Source organism: Emys orbicularis, chromosome 2 (genome assembly GCF_028017835.1).
Source record: "Emys orbicularis isolate rEmyOrb1 chromosome 2, rEmyOrb1.hap1, whole genome shotgun sequence".
Lineage (NCBI taxonomy): Eukaryota > Metazoa > Chordata > Testudines > Emydidae > Emys > Emys orbicularis.
In genome coordinates this window covers 156,561,971-156,575,790 of record NC_088684.1, presented here as the reverse complement: position 1 = coordinate 156,575,790, position 13,820 = coordinate 156,561,971, and the positions used below count along the sequence as shown (strand labels likewise).

General features: G+C 41.5%; 1 protein-coding gene across 6 annotated transcripts in view; it reads left to right on the top strand.

The window, feature by feature from the left end:
- OTULIN (OTU deubiquitinase with linear linkage specificity) overlaps positions 1 to 10,740 on the top strand; it is a 56,556-nt gene extending 45,816 nt beyond the window's left edge. For 5 of the 6 annotated variants that reach the window (XM_065398632.1, XM_065398633.1, XM_065398636.1 and 2 more), the window contains 3 exons: positions 5,318 to 5,443; positions 7,682 to 7,951; positions 10,441 to 10,740. In XM_065398632.1, coding sequence (XP_065254704.1) covers positions 5,318 to 5,443; positions 7,682 to 7,951; positions 10,441 to 10,635 — 591 coding nt within the window. In that variant the 3' untranslated portion in view covers positions 10,636 to 10,740. The remainder of the gene's footprint in view (positions 1 to 5,317; positions 5,444 to 7,681; positions 7,952 to 10,440) is intronic. The other variant, XM_065398637.1, reaches the window with a different exon arrangement.
- Positions 10,741 to 13,820: the final 3,080 nt, after the last annotated feature.

Sequence of the window (13,820 nt, the reverse complement as noted above, 5' to 3'; positions counted from 1 at the left end):
CCAAAGTATTTGGCAGTTGAACAGTGCTCTTGTTACAATGCTATTGTAACACATTCTGATTTGCTTCAGATAGTTCATTAATGAGACAAGTTGAAAGTACCCTTACAATGGGCAATTGAGGAACTCTAACATGTTTTGAATGTTATTTATACTTTACCTTGAGTTTTTATTACAAGTGCATTTGGCATTACAAGTAGTAAATGGATATTTTGTTTCCTTTATTGTACGGTCATAATTGTATATTTTAATCGCAGAACTATTTTGGTATAGAAAGGCTCAATGCCCTAATTCTCTACTACTTTTGAGACAATAAAGCTCTAATCCCTTTAATTAAATCCAGTTTTAAAACTTCCGAAATATGATAGCTTTTCAGCAGAAGTACACTGACAGAGTTGTCTTGTAACTTCTGACAGCAATACTGCCACGGATTACATCTGCAGCAACAGTACAATACAAAGGACTTCATAAAAATAGTCTCTAGGGGTAACCCACTGTCCGCCTCCTGCAAATGAAACCTCCCAACATGCACTTTGAGGGGTTGTATCAAAGAGCATTAGAGCACGAGAGCTTCCTAGAGGTGTGTAATTCCTACTTGGTGGGTTTTTAAATATTGACTTCATATTTTCTTAACTTTTTTCTACCAATCAGACTGTAAAAAACTGATATTGAAAATGTTGAACCATATATCATTGTGGGTTTTTTATTTTTTGCAATTTTTAAAAGGAGGGCAGATTACCATAATAGAATAGTAAGCTTTGTGCTGTGCTGAAATTCATTCAGCAGTGGGCATAAAGAGAGCAGCCGAGTGCATGCGAGGGAGGTGTATTAGTGGCAATTAGCAATACTTCAACCCTGAGTTTAAAAAAAATAAAAAAAAATTTAAATTAAAAATATACTGATTTTAAGATTCTGATATTGCATATTCTTGTCTTCAAATGGATATTGGTATAATTATGCCCCCCAAAAAAGAAAATAGAATTTTGGTGGCTCTTTGAGTGATTGTCCCTTTATGTAGTGAATTATAGTTACTTCAGGTTGCCCATATACTCCATGTGCCCAGGAACAGAGATTTTTTTTCTGTAGCAGTGTCTGTGTGGTCCGCATGTGTGTCCCCACTCTCCTGGTGCTCTGCATTAAGGGAATAAAAGGGGTTGCTGCCGGATCACCACTGTCTTCATCCTAGATCCTAAGAACTGAGCTTCAGTGTTCATGCTGACTTCAGCTTTTTCTGTAAGTAGTTTTTAAAATCTTCATAGCAAGCTTTAAGGGTTGGTTCTCTATTTTGGAACACCCCACCATGACAGGGAGCCGTTTAAATACTCCCCCACACTCTGAACTCCCAGTCGTTGCAGGGGAGTAAGCCAAAGATCCCCAGCTTCAAAAAATCACTGTGTGTGACATAAGCCCTTCCTGGTCACACACTGTCACAACACCTGTCTGCACTCCTTGAGGGAAGCACTTGTCCTGTCAAGGTATGGCATCTACAGGTTGTTCCTAAGTGGAAGTCATCAGCCCAGGGAGTTTCTGCTCCAAAGCTTGCTCATGGAGGAGGCCAGGAAGGCAGGACCATCCTCTGGCCAGGGACCCCTGCTGTATGTCAGCCTAAAGAAGGTAGGAATGGCCCCTCTTCTACAGTCCTGGGCAGTTCCAAGACCTTTTACTCCAAGAGATTCTGGAGAGCAGAGCCAGGGCAGGGAGACATAAGCACTCCCATAAAAGCAAAGGTTAGGGGGCTTACCCATCCAAGCCTTTTAAAAAGAGGCAGAAATTCCTTGTCCCTTACCAAGTCATCGGGAGCATCATGCTCTGTATCAGGACGACCTGGTACAAGGAAGGACTGGATTGGGACTCCTTTTGAAGGGCAAAACCGCAGCACCCTCTGCTACTGGGATGATTCCTTCTGATGCAGTCGTGGCTGCCATTGGAGCCGGCACCCTCTTCTTCTGTGACCTGAGCTGTGGAGCTATCTTCACTGACTCAGCACGCTTCTCTGCTCCAGAAGACAATCTGCTTTTTCTATCTACATTATAGTCCATTCATCCAATCCATATTTTTTTAACTTGCTGTCAAGAATACTGTGGGAGACAGTATCAAAAGCTTTGCTAAAGTCAAGATATATCCCGTCCACCGCTGTTCCCATATCCACAAAGCCAGTTTTCTCATCATAGAAGGCAATCAGGTTGGTCAGGCATGACTTGCCCTTGGTGAATCCATGTTGACTGTTCCTGATCACCTTCCTCTCCTCCAAGTGCTTCCAAATGGATTCCTTGAGGACTTCCATGATTTTTCCAGGGACTGAGGGGAGGCTGACTGGCCTGTAGTTCCCCAGATCCTCCTCCTTCCCTTTTTTAAAGATGGGCACCACATTAGCCTTTTTCCAGTCATCCAGGACCTCCCCCAATTGCCACGAGTGTTCAAAGATAATGGCCAATGGCTCTGCAATCACATCCGCCAACTCCGTCAGCACCCTCGGATGCGTTCGATCCGGCCCCATGGAATTGTGTATGTCCAGCTTTTCTAAATAGTCCTTAACCTGCTCTTTACTGCTGAGGGCTGCTCACCTCCTCCCCATGCTGTGCTGCCCAGTGCAGCAGTCTGGGAGCTGACCTTGTCTGTGAAGACTGAGGCAAAAAAAGCATTGAGTACTTCAGCTTTTTCCACATCCATCTGTCACTAGGTTGCCTCCCCCATTCAGTAAGGGTCCCACACTTTCCCTGACCACCACCTTGTTGCTAACATACCTGTAGAAACTTTTCTTGTTACCCTTCACATCCCTTGCTATCTGCAACTCCAATTTTGCTTTGGCCTTCCTGATTACACCCTTGCATGCTCGAGCAATATTTTTATACTCCTCCCTAGTCATCTGTCCAAGTTTCCACTTCTTGTAAGCTTTCTTTTTGTGTTTAAGCTCACCGAAGATTTCTCTAAGCCAAGCTGGTTACCTGCAATATTTGCTATTCTTTCTGCACATTGGGATAGTTTGTTCCTGCACCCTCAATAAGGCTTCTTTAAAATACAGCCAGCTCTCCTGGACTCCTTTCCCCCTCATATTAGCCTCCCAGGGGATCCTGCCCATCAGTTCCCTGAGGGAGTCGGTCTGTTTTTCTGAAGTCCAGGGTCCGTATTCTGCTACTCTCCTTTCTTCCTTTTATCAGGATCCTGAACTCGACCATCTCATGGTCACTGCTGCCCATGTTGCCACCCACTTCTACTTCCCCTACCAATTCTTCCCTGTTTGAGCAGTAGGTCAAGAGGAGTACGGCCCCTAGCTGGTTCTTCCAGCACTTGCACCAGGAAGTTGTCCCCAGCACTCTCCAAAATCTTCCTGGATTGTCTGTGCACCAGCTGTCCCTCTGGATCTGCACAACCCCTCGGGTTCTTCTTTTGACCCTATGGGAACTCCCTGGTGTGCATGCACCCCACGCACCTTTGATCAGAGAGATTCATTAGTAGTGTCTGTTCGGCCTGTGCATGCACTGATAACTTGGTGCTCCAGACTGAGCTGCATGGGCAGATCACCTCTGTTCTTTCTCAACTGCCTCAGCCTGAGACAGAGTTTAGTGTGTCTTCATTGTGCATGCTTCAGCCGCTTGCAGAGTTTGTTCTCCTTCGTTTATTTAGTATTCGTTAGCTACCGGCTGCTGAAAAGGTTTGTTTTATTTCCTCTGTGGAAAATCTTCCCTGTGAGGGGCATGCCTGATTCACTGGGGTTTAAATGTTGCCTCGCATGTAGAGGCTATCCTGGTCCGTGATGGACACTCTCAGTACATTTGCAGCCTGGAAGAGTCGCACATTCCACAGAAGTGAAACTTCTGTTTGGCGCTCAAATCCAAGGCTTGGAAAAGCTGGAAAATCAAGCTGTGACTGTTAATGATGGAGCACTCCCTTTTCCCCACTTCAGAGCTAGGTCAGGACAGTCACTTGGAGGAGGAGGATGGGTTACTCACCTTGCAGTAACGAGTTCTTAGGGGTGTATTACCCCTCTTGTGTAGTGCACTACCCAGCCTCCTTCCCCACTGCCTGGTTTCCCCCTACTGAGAGCTAACCGTAGAGAAGAGCTAAGATGGTGGCAGCCCCCTTTATTCCCTCAATGTAGAGCACATGGAGAGTGTAGGTGCATGCATAGACCACATGGACGCTCTTAAGGAAAAATCACTGGTCCTGGGTGCATGTGCAACCTGAAGTAACTGAAGTGCACTATGCTCTAGGGACAACACATCTGGAAGAACTCAAGTAACTACAAGGTGAGTAAATCATCCTTCTGTGCTGTTGTGGTAAAATTTACATATTTAAGAAATCCGGATCTATGCACATGTGGATGCTAGCATCTCCTAAGTTATCCCTTTCTTTTCTTTCAAGGACAATCTTAAACCAAGTCTGCCTTTCTTTGATCATATGTTAACTGCTTCTACAGTTCAGTTACACCAGACACTTTGGGTTGAATGTATTTCTTTGGACTATTCGTTTTCTCAAGCCACTTAAAATTTGGTCCTAAATCAGTTTCAAATACTATATTATTTCAGCTCATTAGTATTTGACAATTAATACACAATCGCTGCAAATCTTTGACTGTTACTCAGCGTGAGCATAAGCTGTGCTGATAAGGTTTTAAGAAACCCCTTAGGTGCGGGATGGGCATGTAGGCCAAATAAATAAATAAATAAATAAATAGAAGGCAAGAGTTGATTACAATATTTTGCAATTTTCTAAAACTTTTTGCCTTCCTTCAAGAATTTTGAAGACTACAAAATATTCATATGGGGGGGAACTCTTGGCCTTACCTCAGCTTTATTTAGGTGGCCTAAATGGTCTATTGTTAAGTTTTGGGTGTTATGCCACTAGCCGAGTCCTCATCCCCATTCAGTCCTTGGCCTGTCTTTTAAAAAAAAAAAAAAAAAAAAAAAAGATTCTTAGTAATGTGGAACTGAACCAATATTAATTTCACACAATCCCTCAAACCACCAGCAGTTGGTGACTGTTACCATTCACGTGCGCTTTAATTAAATTTGTTATTGGAAAGGCTATGTGACTGGCTCGTGGCCTGGTAATGGGCTAATCTCCCAGCTGCTGATTAATTCCAGCTCTTGTCCAACAAGAGATGGAACAAGCTCGTTGGTTCTTTTTTTTTTTTCTTCTTTTTTTTTTTTAAAGGGGAAAAAATTGGTGTGCACTTTTTGTACACAACAGCTTTTTTGAAGAATATATGAGGGTACCGTTGTAAGCAGCAATATGTAGCAATATTTTCAGTAAAATATCACAATTTTACTTCCAAGATTTGACTTAATAAGTTGCTTGTTTTTCTTTCTCAACTTTGTAGCTTCCAGAAAAACTGCTGAGCAAATACGATTGGATCCAACAGTGGCAGCTAAGACAGAAACTGGGCAGGAAGATGGGAGAACTAAGTGACGAAATTAAAGACTACTTAATACTTCTAAGGAAGAAGGTTGGATAAATTATATGTTCACTTTCCTTAGTGAGTTACAAATAAGTATGTTTAGCTTTCCACCAATTCAACCTAAATTCTAGTAGAGTAAAATTATTGTTCTAGGAAGGGTAATTAATTACTTAACATGCCTTTAATTGGTGTCATAAATTCCAGATAATAGAAAATGTCTAAGAATAGAAAATGGAATTTAGAATTCTTTAGTATTAAGTTAATATTTAAATCTTCAAATTCACCCCTTCCATGTTGAGGCATAGTATTTCTTTGCCTAAAAACACAAGAAAAGTGGGAAGACTTTAACCTATTCCCGGAGCAGTTTTACCAAGATATTCCTGCCATACAGTTATGGAACTGATCAGACCTTCATGTTATGATGAACATAATATACACATAATGAAGGAGGCAGCTTGAGACAATGTGGGTTGTATTACTGCAACACAGTAAGTGTTGCACTAACCTAGTGCCACTATTCGTTATATGGTCCTACTTGGTAGTGTAACACTCCTGTGAGGGTGACTCTACCTAAGTAGGGTGAAAGGCTGATAATTGTGTTCCAAGTAAGAGAGCTCATTTGGGGAAGAGCTGTGTGCTTTCTGGATGAGACCTCACAAACAGGACATTTCTAGTCTTCATGGGCATGGAAAAATCCCTTGTTTCTAAGGAGTTGAAGGTTTGTCCTGGCACTCTGGTCCAATATTTTCCATCTACCCCTTCACTATTGCTGTTAAGCGGTCTACTGGCACTCCATCTAGCTGCTGTTCTCAGTCCCAGGGGTGAAAGGATTTCCTGCATTTATGTAGTACCACGTAAAGTGTTTTTAGAGCCTTAGGGATGAAAGATGCTATATAAATGTAAGATACCAGAAGGGTGTGAGGAACTATACTGCACCACTACAGTGTGACATTTTTAATGAATCTTCTTGTGTTTCCTAATTTGTGGGAACTTTCTTTTACCTTCTTGAATTAGCTGATGCATGGACTAGTCTGTCAACATAACATTTTATTACTATAAATACATAGTTCTAGGTTCGCGCTCAATATTTCGGTTCATGTTTACCGTACATCCTTAGTTAGAGCAGAGATGTGTTCCCTATTGGACAAACTCTCTTAGTACCTGAGAGGCAGTGGGGTAATGGATGGCTGCAAGCAGTGATAGACTGACTGAATCTTTACTGAATCATAGCAAAATGATCCTTTACTCCCCTTATCATTTGTGTGTTTATGTATGTACATATAGCCGTTATAGCATTTTATCATCGAACATTTCCCAAGTGCTGTACTCTTTATAGATTAGCATTTGATTTTTCTTATTACAGTATGGAAACTGCTTACTCCAGGGGTTCTCAAACTTCATTGCACTGCGACCCCCTTCTGACAACAAAAATTACTACATGACCCCAGGAGTGGGGACCAAAGCCTGAGTTTGCTGCCCCAGGTTGGGGGGGCCCAGAGCCCAAGCGCCACTGCCCTGGGTTGGGGGGCTAAAGCTCAAGAGCTTCAGCCCCAGTCAGGGGGCCTGTAACCTGAGCCCTATGGCCCAGGGATGAAGCCCTTGGGCTTCACTTTCATCACCAGGCACCAGCAAGTCTAAGCCAGCCCTGGCGACCCCATTAAAACGGGGTCGTGACCCACTTTGGGGTCCCGACCCACAGTTTGAGAACCCCTGGCTTAATGGAATGTTTTAATGGTTCCATTATTCATGTCTTCTGTGTGCATATGTTTACATTTTTATTTTAAACATTTTAAATAGGCACAGATTTACTACTTCAAATGCTAATATTTGCTTATTTGCATATTTATGCAATTTCTGTAAGAATATTAGGAGCAAAATAACTAAAGCACTGTGGGTATTTGAGATGCAGGGAGAATATGAAAATTATAGGTATTGTTACAGCCAATGAAAAGGTTACTGCCTCTCTCCTATCAGAATCTCTCTCTCCACCCCATTCTGCCTTACTTTTTCCCCTTTCTTTTTCTTTCTATTGATCTTGGCCTCATCAGATTCTTGTTGCTACGGGAAAAAGGCAGCAGCAGCTTCAGCTATGGGAGTATTTAAAATAAATAGATTTTTTTTTTTTTAAGTTTAAAAAAAAAAAAGGCATGAGAGCCCTTTATACATCTAATTCAAAGTAGCTGTGCTGAAAATGTGTCAATCTACACTTGAAGGTCCTTCTTTCCTTTTGCAATTATGAATGATCTGCTGTCACTTATGTTGATAATACTATGTTTGCTTTTATAGTGGGAGAGTATGAGTGAAATGAAAAGTCCTGTAGAGAGACAAGCAGCTTGTGATGAATTGTTTACAAATGAAGAGGAGGAGTACAGTCTCTATGAAGCTGTGAAATTTTTGATGCTGAACACAGCTATTGAATTATATGATGATGATAAAAAAGGAAAGAAAGTACCAGTGTTCTCATGGCTATTGTTTGCCCGGGATACATCCAGCAACCCCAGTCAGCTAATGAATAATCACTTGAATCAAATAGGTCACACTGGAGGCCTTGAGCAAGTAAGAGCTATTTATGCCTTCTAGTATACGTGGCAGTTTTCTCGTGTCTCGGACTTTCCTGCTGTGGTAGAAGCAGAACTAACCAGAACACGAAAACATTTTCTGAAATGCTTTGGAAATCAGCTGTAGCAGCTTAAGTTTGATGATGTGGTTTGATGCTTGTAAAAAGGTAGCTGCTCAGTAAATGGAATAATAGCAGTACTTGTTAATGGTGATCTAGTTAAGAGTCTGTGCTCATAATTGTAAACCCCCATTTTCTGGAGCATATAACTCCTAGATAACACATTTTGCTCATATTTTTATACATATAGTTTTTTTAGTAAAGTAAATGAAGTATTCCATGATTCTTATTGTACCAGAACAGGCCACTTCTCTTTATTTAAAATGTTGATTTTAAATGTCAAAATAAAGATGACAGTACCAGATTAATTACCTAAGGGAAACATATATGAAACAAGAACTGCATAATAAACCAATTTTCTGACTGATAGACATTTTTACTGGTCTTGATTACCTGAAAAAGGTGTAATTCATCCTTGAGGAATTGCAGCTACCTAAATGAACCATGACTTAATGTATATATCACAAACTGGTTAATGAGGATATTGGTGTGAAAGGTGGTACAAACATTTTTAAAAAAAATCAGCGAACCTGATCTCAAAAGAAGACCGGATTCCTTAAATCAGTGGAACTGCCCTCAGAAGTGTAGTTGCAGGATAAAAACCCTAAGTGCAGTGCTCAACTGTGCATGTGTTAATAATAGCTAAGGACCGGATCTTGTTCCCATTTAAGTTTTTGTACTAATCTCTCATTGACTAGGTGCTTAGCCGACTTTACTTGAAAAGGTGGAACTATCACCTGCCTTTAACTTGTTGACTTTTTTGGGGGTCCAGCTTTATCACCCTTACTCACATGGAGTTGAACTTTACTCGGTGACTAATCCTAATGAAATGAATGAGACTGTTCTGATAATAAGTTGTAACTAGAACAGGGTATGCCTGGCCCTATATGAGTTCACAAGACAGGTGGGAAGCAATGGGGGAAACTCTTCCTCTGCTACCTCACATCCATGCAGGCAACAGGCCTAATAAGGTTCTTGTACTTGCTGAGCACCAAGGACTGCAGAGGCTAATGCGGCTGACCATGCTAGTCTCTACTAAATGGGGTGGGGGCAATGGCCCTAACCTTCATGCATACAAAAATTACCATCAGCGTTGCTCCAACTGGCAGAATTGGCTGGATGCAGATGAGTGGATGCCCGTAGTACCTTCAAGTGTGGTGGTGGTGGCACAACACTCATGTTCTTCTTGGCATTTCCTGGGGAAGTACCATGCCTTAGAGTTTTATTGAGCAACATATGTCTGCACTGCTGCTGTTGGGGCACAATTCAACTCTATTCCAGCTATTTGTGCAGTCGTCCTTGTTTCACTCTGTCGACGGCCATTTAAACGATCTAAAGAGGAGTTGGGACATGGATTCTGAGTGCATAGGCATTCCCATTTTTTAAAATTATATTTCTTTTATAAAGAGAATGTTACTGCTTTTAACATGTGTAGCACCAGAAACTAAAGTCCTGAAATAATCAAACTTATACAGCACAAGGAGCGTCAAGCAGAGGTTACCCCTCAGCCTTACAATTCTCTTGTGTAAGTTTAAAAAATAATAGCAGGTATTAAATGCTGCTTTAGTTATACTAAAGCAAATGTATATCAAAGTGCTTTAAACAGTTTTTGGTTTTTAAATGTAAGAATTTAGGCTTTGTCCAAGGGGAGTCAAATCTAGCCGAACCCCTTGTAATTACACCTCTACCCTGATATAACGCTGTCCTATGGAGCCAAAAAATCTTACTACCTTATAGGTGAAACTGTTATATCGAACTTGCTTTGATCGGCCGGAGTGTGCAGCCCCGCCCCCCCGGAGCGCTGCTTTACCGCGTTATATCGGGGTAGAGGTGTACATGTCTTAGACTGAATTCTGAACATCTAGTGCACTTGGACTGACTCCTATCTGTCTCAGTGGAGTAAAGGAGCATTCAGTGGTTGGTAGCCTCTTTTCAGGAAATATACAGGTATAGGTCCACAATTTTCAATCCTGAATGCTTAAAGTTAGGTACCTTAAGCACTGAAATAAGTGGCATTATTTCTTTCAAAAGCCTTGAACGCACATAGCTCTCATTTTGAAATGAAGTGGCTTGATTTTCAAACATTCGAACAAACGATTTCACTGCCTTAAGCACTTGAGATTAAAACAGTATAGCCAAAAATTTTAATCAGCACACAGTGTGAAATGGTTGTGTACTTGAGCCCTGAGGATGGCCTATCCGTAGGATGGGATTTCAGCGAATTTCCCCATGCAAGGGAATCTCAGTATCTGAGCTTCGTTGTCCATTTTAAGGGTCGTCTTATACAGAATAACACTCCTGAAAAATACACATTAGTATTATGCATTACATTCTAATTGTTCGTTTTTTGTTTTTTTTTCCAACCCAGGTGGAAATGTTTCTTCTTGCATATGCTCTGCAGTATACCATCAGAGTTTATCGATTGTATAAATACAGCACTGATGAATTCATCACACTTTATCCCAATGACCCAGAGGAGGACTGGCCTGTGGTGACTCTTATAACTGAAGACGACAGACATTATAATATTCCAGTCAGAATGTGTGAAGAGACTAGTTTGTAAACAAGATTTTGGCAGATTTATAAATTTGATATCCAAATCTGACCTGGACGTTAAATTTCCAACACTATTTTGAAATAAAGTCATGATGAGATTTACATGATGAAACCTACAGTACTTTGGATCTTGAGTTACAAAGGTTTGAACTGAAATTCCAAATAGGATCTTTGTAGTGGGCTGACTTGGGGCTAACAGGCCTAGTAGGCATGCCATGACTCAACAGTCCCCAAAGTCCTGAGATGGCCTTGCTTGGACGGTCCATGGGCATGGTGGCTGAGTTATGGTCCGTTGTTCCCTGGTGCTCTCTGGATTCTCCAGACCAGGGGAGGGGAGAAGGTAGAAAGACCTTGGCCCTCCCTCTCCACCAGACCCCAGCCCAAAGGGAAAGGGGAGAGGAGCGTCTCTTGCTGATACACCCAGACCAGCTTCCTCTGGGCCCCGTTCTCTCTTCAGTTTGGAGGATGATTGCAGCACTCTGCCCCCTCCCAGCGGAGAGTTCCCCATAAGTCTCAGCAGTTCAGATAGTCAAAGGGGTAGCTCACTTCTCAATGTTCAGATATTCTCCCTTGTCAGGGAGCAGGGGAGGAAAAAGGGTCAGGCTCCCAGTTAGGTCTTACCCACAGTCCAGACCCTTCTCCTGTGGTTTGCTCTGTCCCAGAAGCTGCAAACTGGCTTCCTCCATGCAGACAGCCTCTCCTTCATTCTTCCCCCACTTGACTGTCAGAGTCCCCTTTTAAGCAGGCCCTCCTTTTGGACCATGCTCTGCAGCTGCTGAGGGGCAGGGCCTGGTGGGCCCTATTCTGCTCCTTCACTCCCTTAGCCTTTGTGTGGGGTCTGTAAACCCCATCACAACCTCACTTTAAAGAATACCTGATTAGGAAATAAAGTTGGTCTAACACTTGCTTTGTGTAAATGAATTTTCATGGCGCTCTCTGGAACAAATCTCTGAAATGGATTATGTATAATATGTAAACTAAGGAGGAGGTATGATGGAAATTAAAGTTTTTGTTTTTTTCCCCTGAAAGGGCATGGCAGAGAGACTTGATAATTGGGGTTACAGAATAGTTTGCCTGGAGGTCAACAGTTTGGATCCTACTCAGCTCTGTATTGTCTGAAAGTCATTAGCATGTGGTGGCATTTTGGGAGAGTACATGAAATAAACTAGTGTCAATCCGATTCCTAGTGACCACATGCCCATATCACAAAAGCTGTTATCATAATTGGCATATTTATGGGAAGTCTCGGTGGAGAGGCTAAGGATTTGAATGGATCTGGAGATTGCACTAGAAACCTGGCTAGGGTTGAGCCAAATGGGCATGCAATGTGAATCTAGCCCTACTGCTGCCTCTGTTTTTTCTGAGGGCCAGCCATTCTTCAGGGCTTTCAGTCTGGCACCTTCCACAAGTGTTTTAAAAAAACCGGAATAGTAATGCAGCAGTGCCCTGCAATGTGGTCATAGTTACAGGATTTTCTGTCATAGCCATATGAATTGGTTTAAAGCTGAAATGTGGCATGCAAATGATCAGAATAGAAGTAAAAATTACTTTAAATGGAATGCAAACCAGACAGTGGTAGTGGAGTATCTGTCCCCTTTTAGGAAGCACTTTTTACCGAATAGGATTGGACCCGTTAGGCTGATTTTTTTTATTTTTTATTTAAAGGTACACTAAAAAACAGCAGTGTAGAAAATTTGGTTGTGCTGTTCCATTTGAATTATCTTTTAAACTTATCTTGCATGTTTAGTCCATAATAACTGCTTTTTGAAAACAGCCTGATAAGTCCTCGGTTTACATGGGATTTAAGTGGTTTTTCATTTTAAATAGTGAGGGCCAACTTCGGCTGTCGGTTATTCCTGATTTTTCACCTGCATAAAGGGAGGTAGAATCTGGCCCCCAGTTCTTAACTAGTGTCTGAAGTAGTTACTGTGTTTTTTTCCATGTAGTATGTATGGGCTTCTGGATATTCTGAGTGTAGTGTGCTTACTATGGTATATAGTATATATTGACCACACTTAGATATCACACACTAGCCATAAATAATGGCTCTATCTTTGTTATTTCTATATTGAAAATTATTACATGATGTTTTGTGTTAGATGGTTCCTGGAAGCTGCAAGGGCAGAGCATAACAAACCTTGTGATAAAGAATATGTTGGGATCAAACTGGGTTTAAGGCTTGTGGCAGTTTCTATCAATTTACTAGTGGCCTGGGAATAACCAAGAAATTACCGGAAAAGTTACTGATAGCAAAGGAGAAGGAGAAGACACTTACAAATTAAGTTTACATTAGTTGTTACACTTCACCTGGACTTTGTAATGGGAAAATAGTATACAAGTAGTTTTTTCTGATTGATTTTCTATCTTGAACATTGCTGTCGTCTTGTTTTTTAAGAAGGGTTATTGTACTTGAAACTAAAATGTATGAGCCTAAACAAAACTTAAAAAAAAAAAAAAAAAAAAAAATTGTTCGTTTGTTTTTTTTGAGTTGTGCAATGTGCAGGCATATTTAGGGTGCAGACTTGCAGCCCTTACTTATGTGAGCAGTCCCGGCGCCTGGAAGGCAACATGTGAAAGTGAGGGTTGTGGCATCAAGCCCAAAAGACTTGCATAATTGATATCCATAGAATGTGGTGGATGCCTGAATACTGCTAAACACTTGGAATTGGTTTCTGTAAAGGTCAGTGGCAAAACTACCACTGACATCAGTGGGAACAGGACACTTCAGGATATTCAGAGACTAGAAACAGCCTTGCATATTACACTCGTGAAAATATTTTAATGCAAAAAACTCAGTTTTCAACTACATTGTATACATATGTTCAACTAAACATCTATTTCAAATATATTAGATTTAATACTGACTGCAGGTGTTTCCTTTATCTGGTGCTCCAGAATGGACAGTTATTTGCTTTCAGACGCTTATATTTTCTCCTATACTTTGCTGAACAAGCCTACAGTGTGGTGGATGCCACCTCCGTGGAGACAATAAATAAAGAAACTAAGATGGTGGATGGAGAAGGAGAGTGGTGGTGTGATCCAGTTACTCTTGTTCCCTTGAGTATTCTTCTGTGGGCATTTACCTATGTCTGCAACAGCTGCTCTGAGTGACGATTGCAGGGTTGGGCCCTTAGGTGGCCACAGTTAAAATACTGAAACTGGAACACGTTGGAAAATATAGCACATACGGTA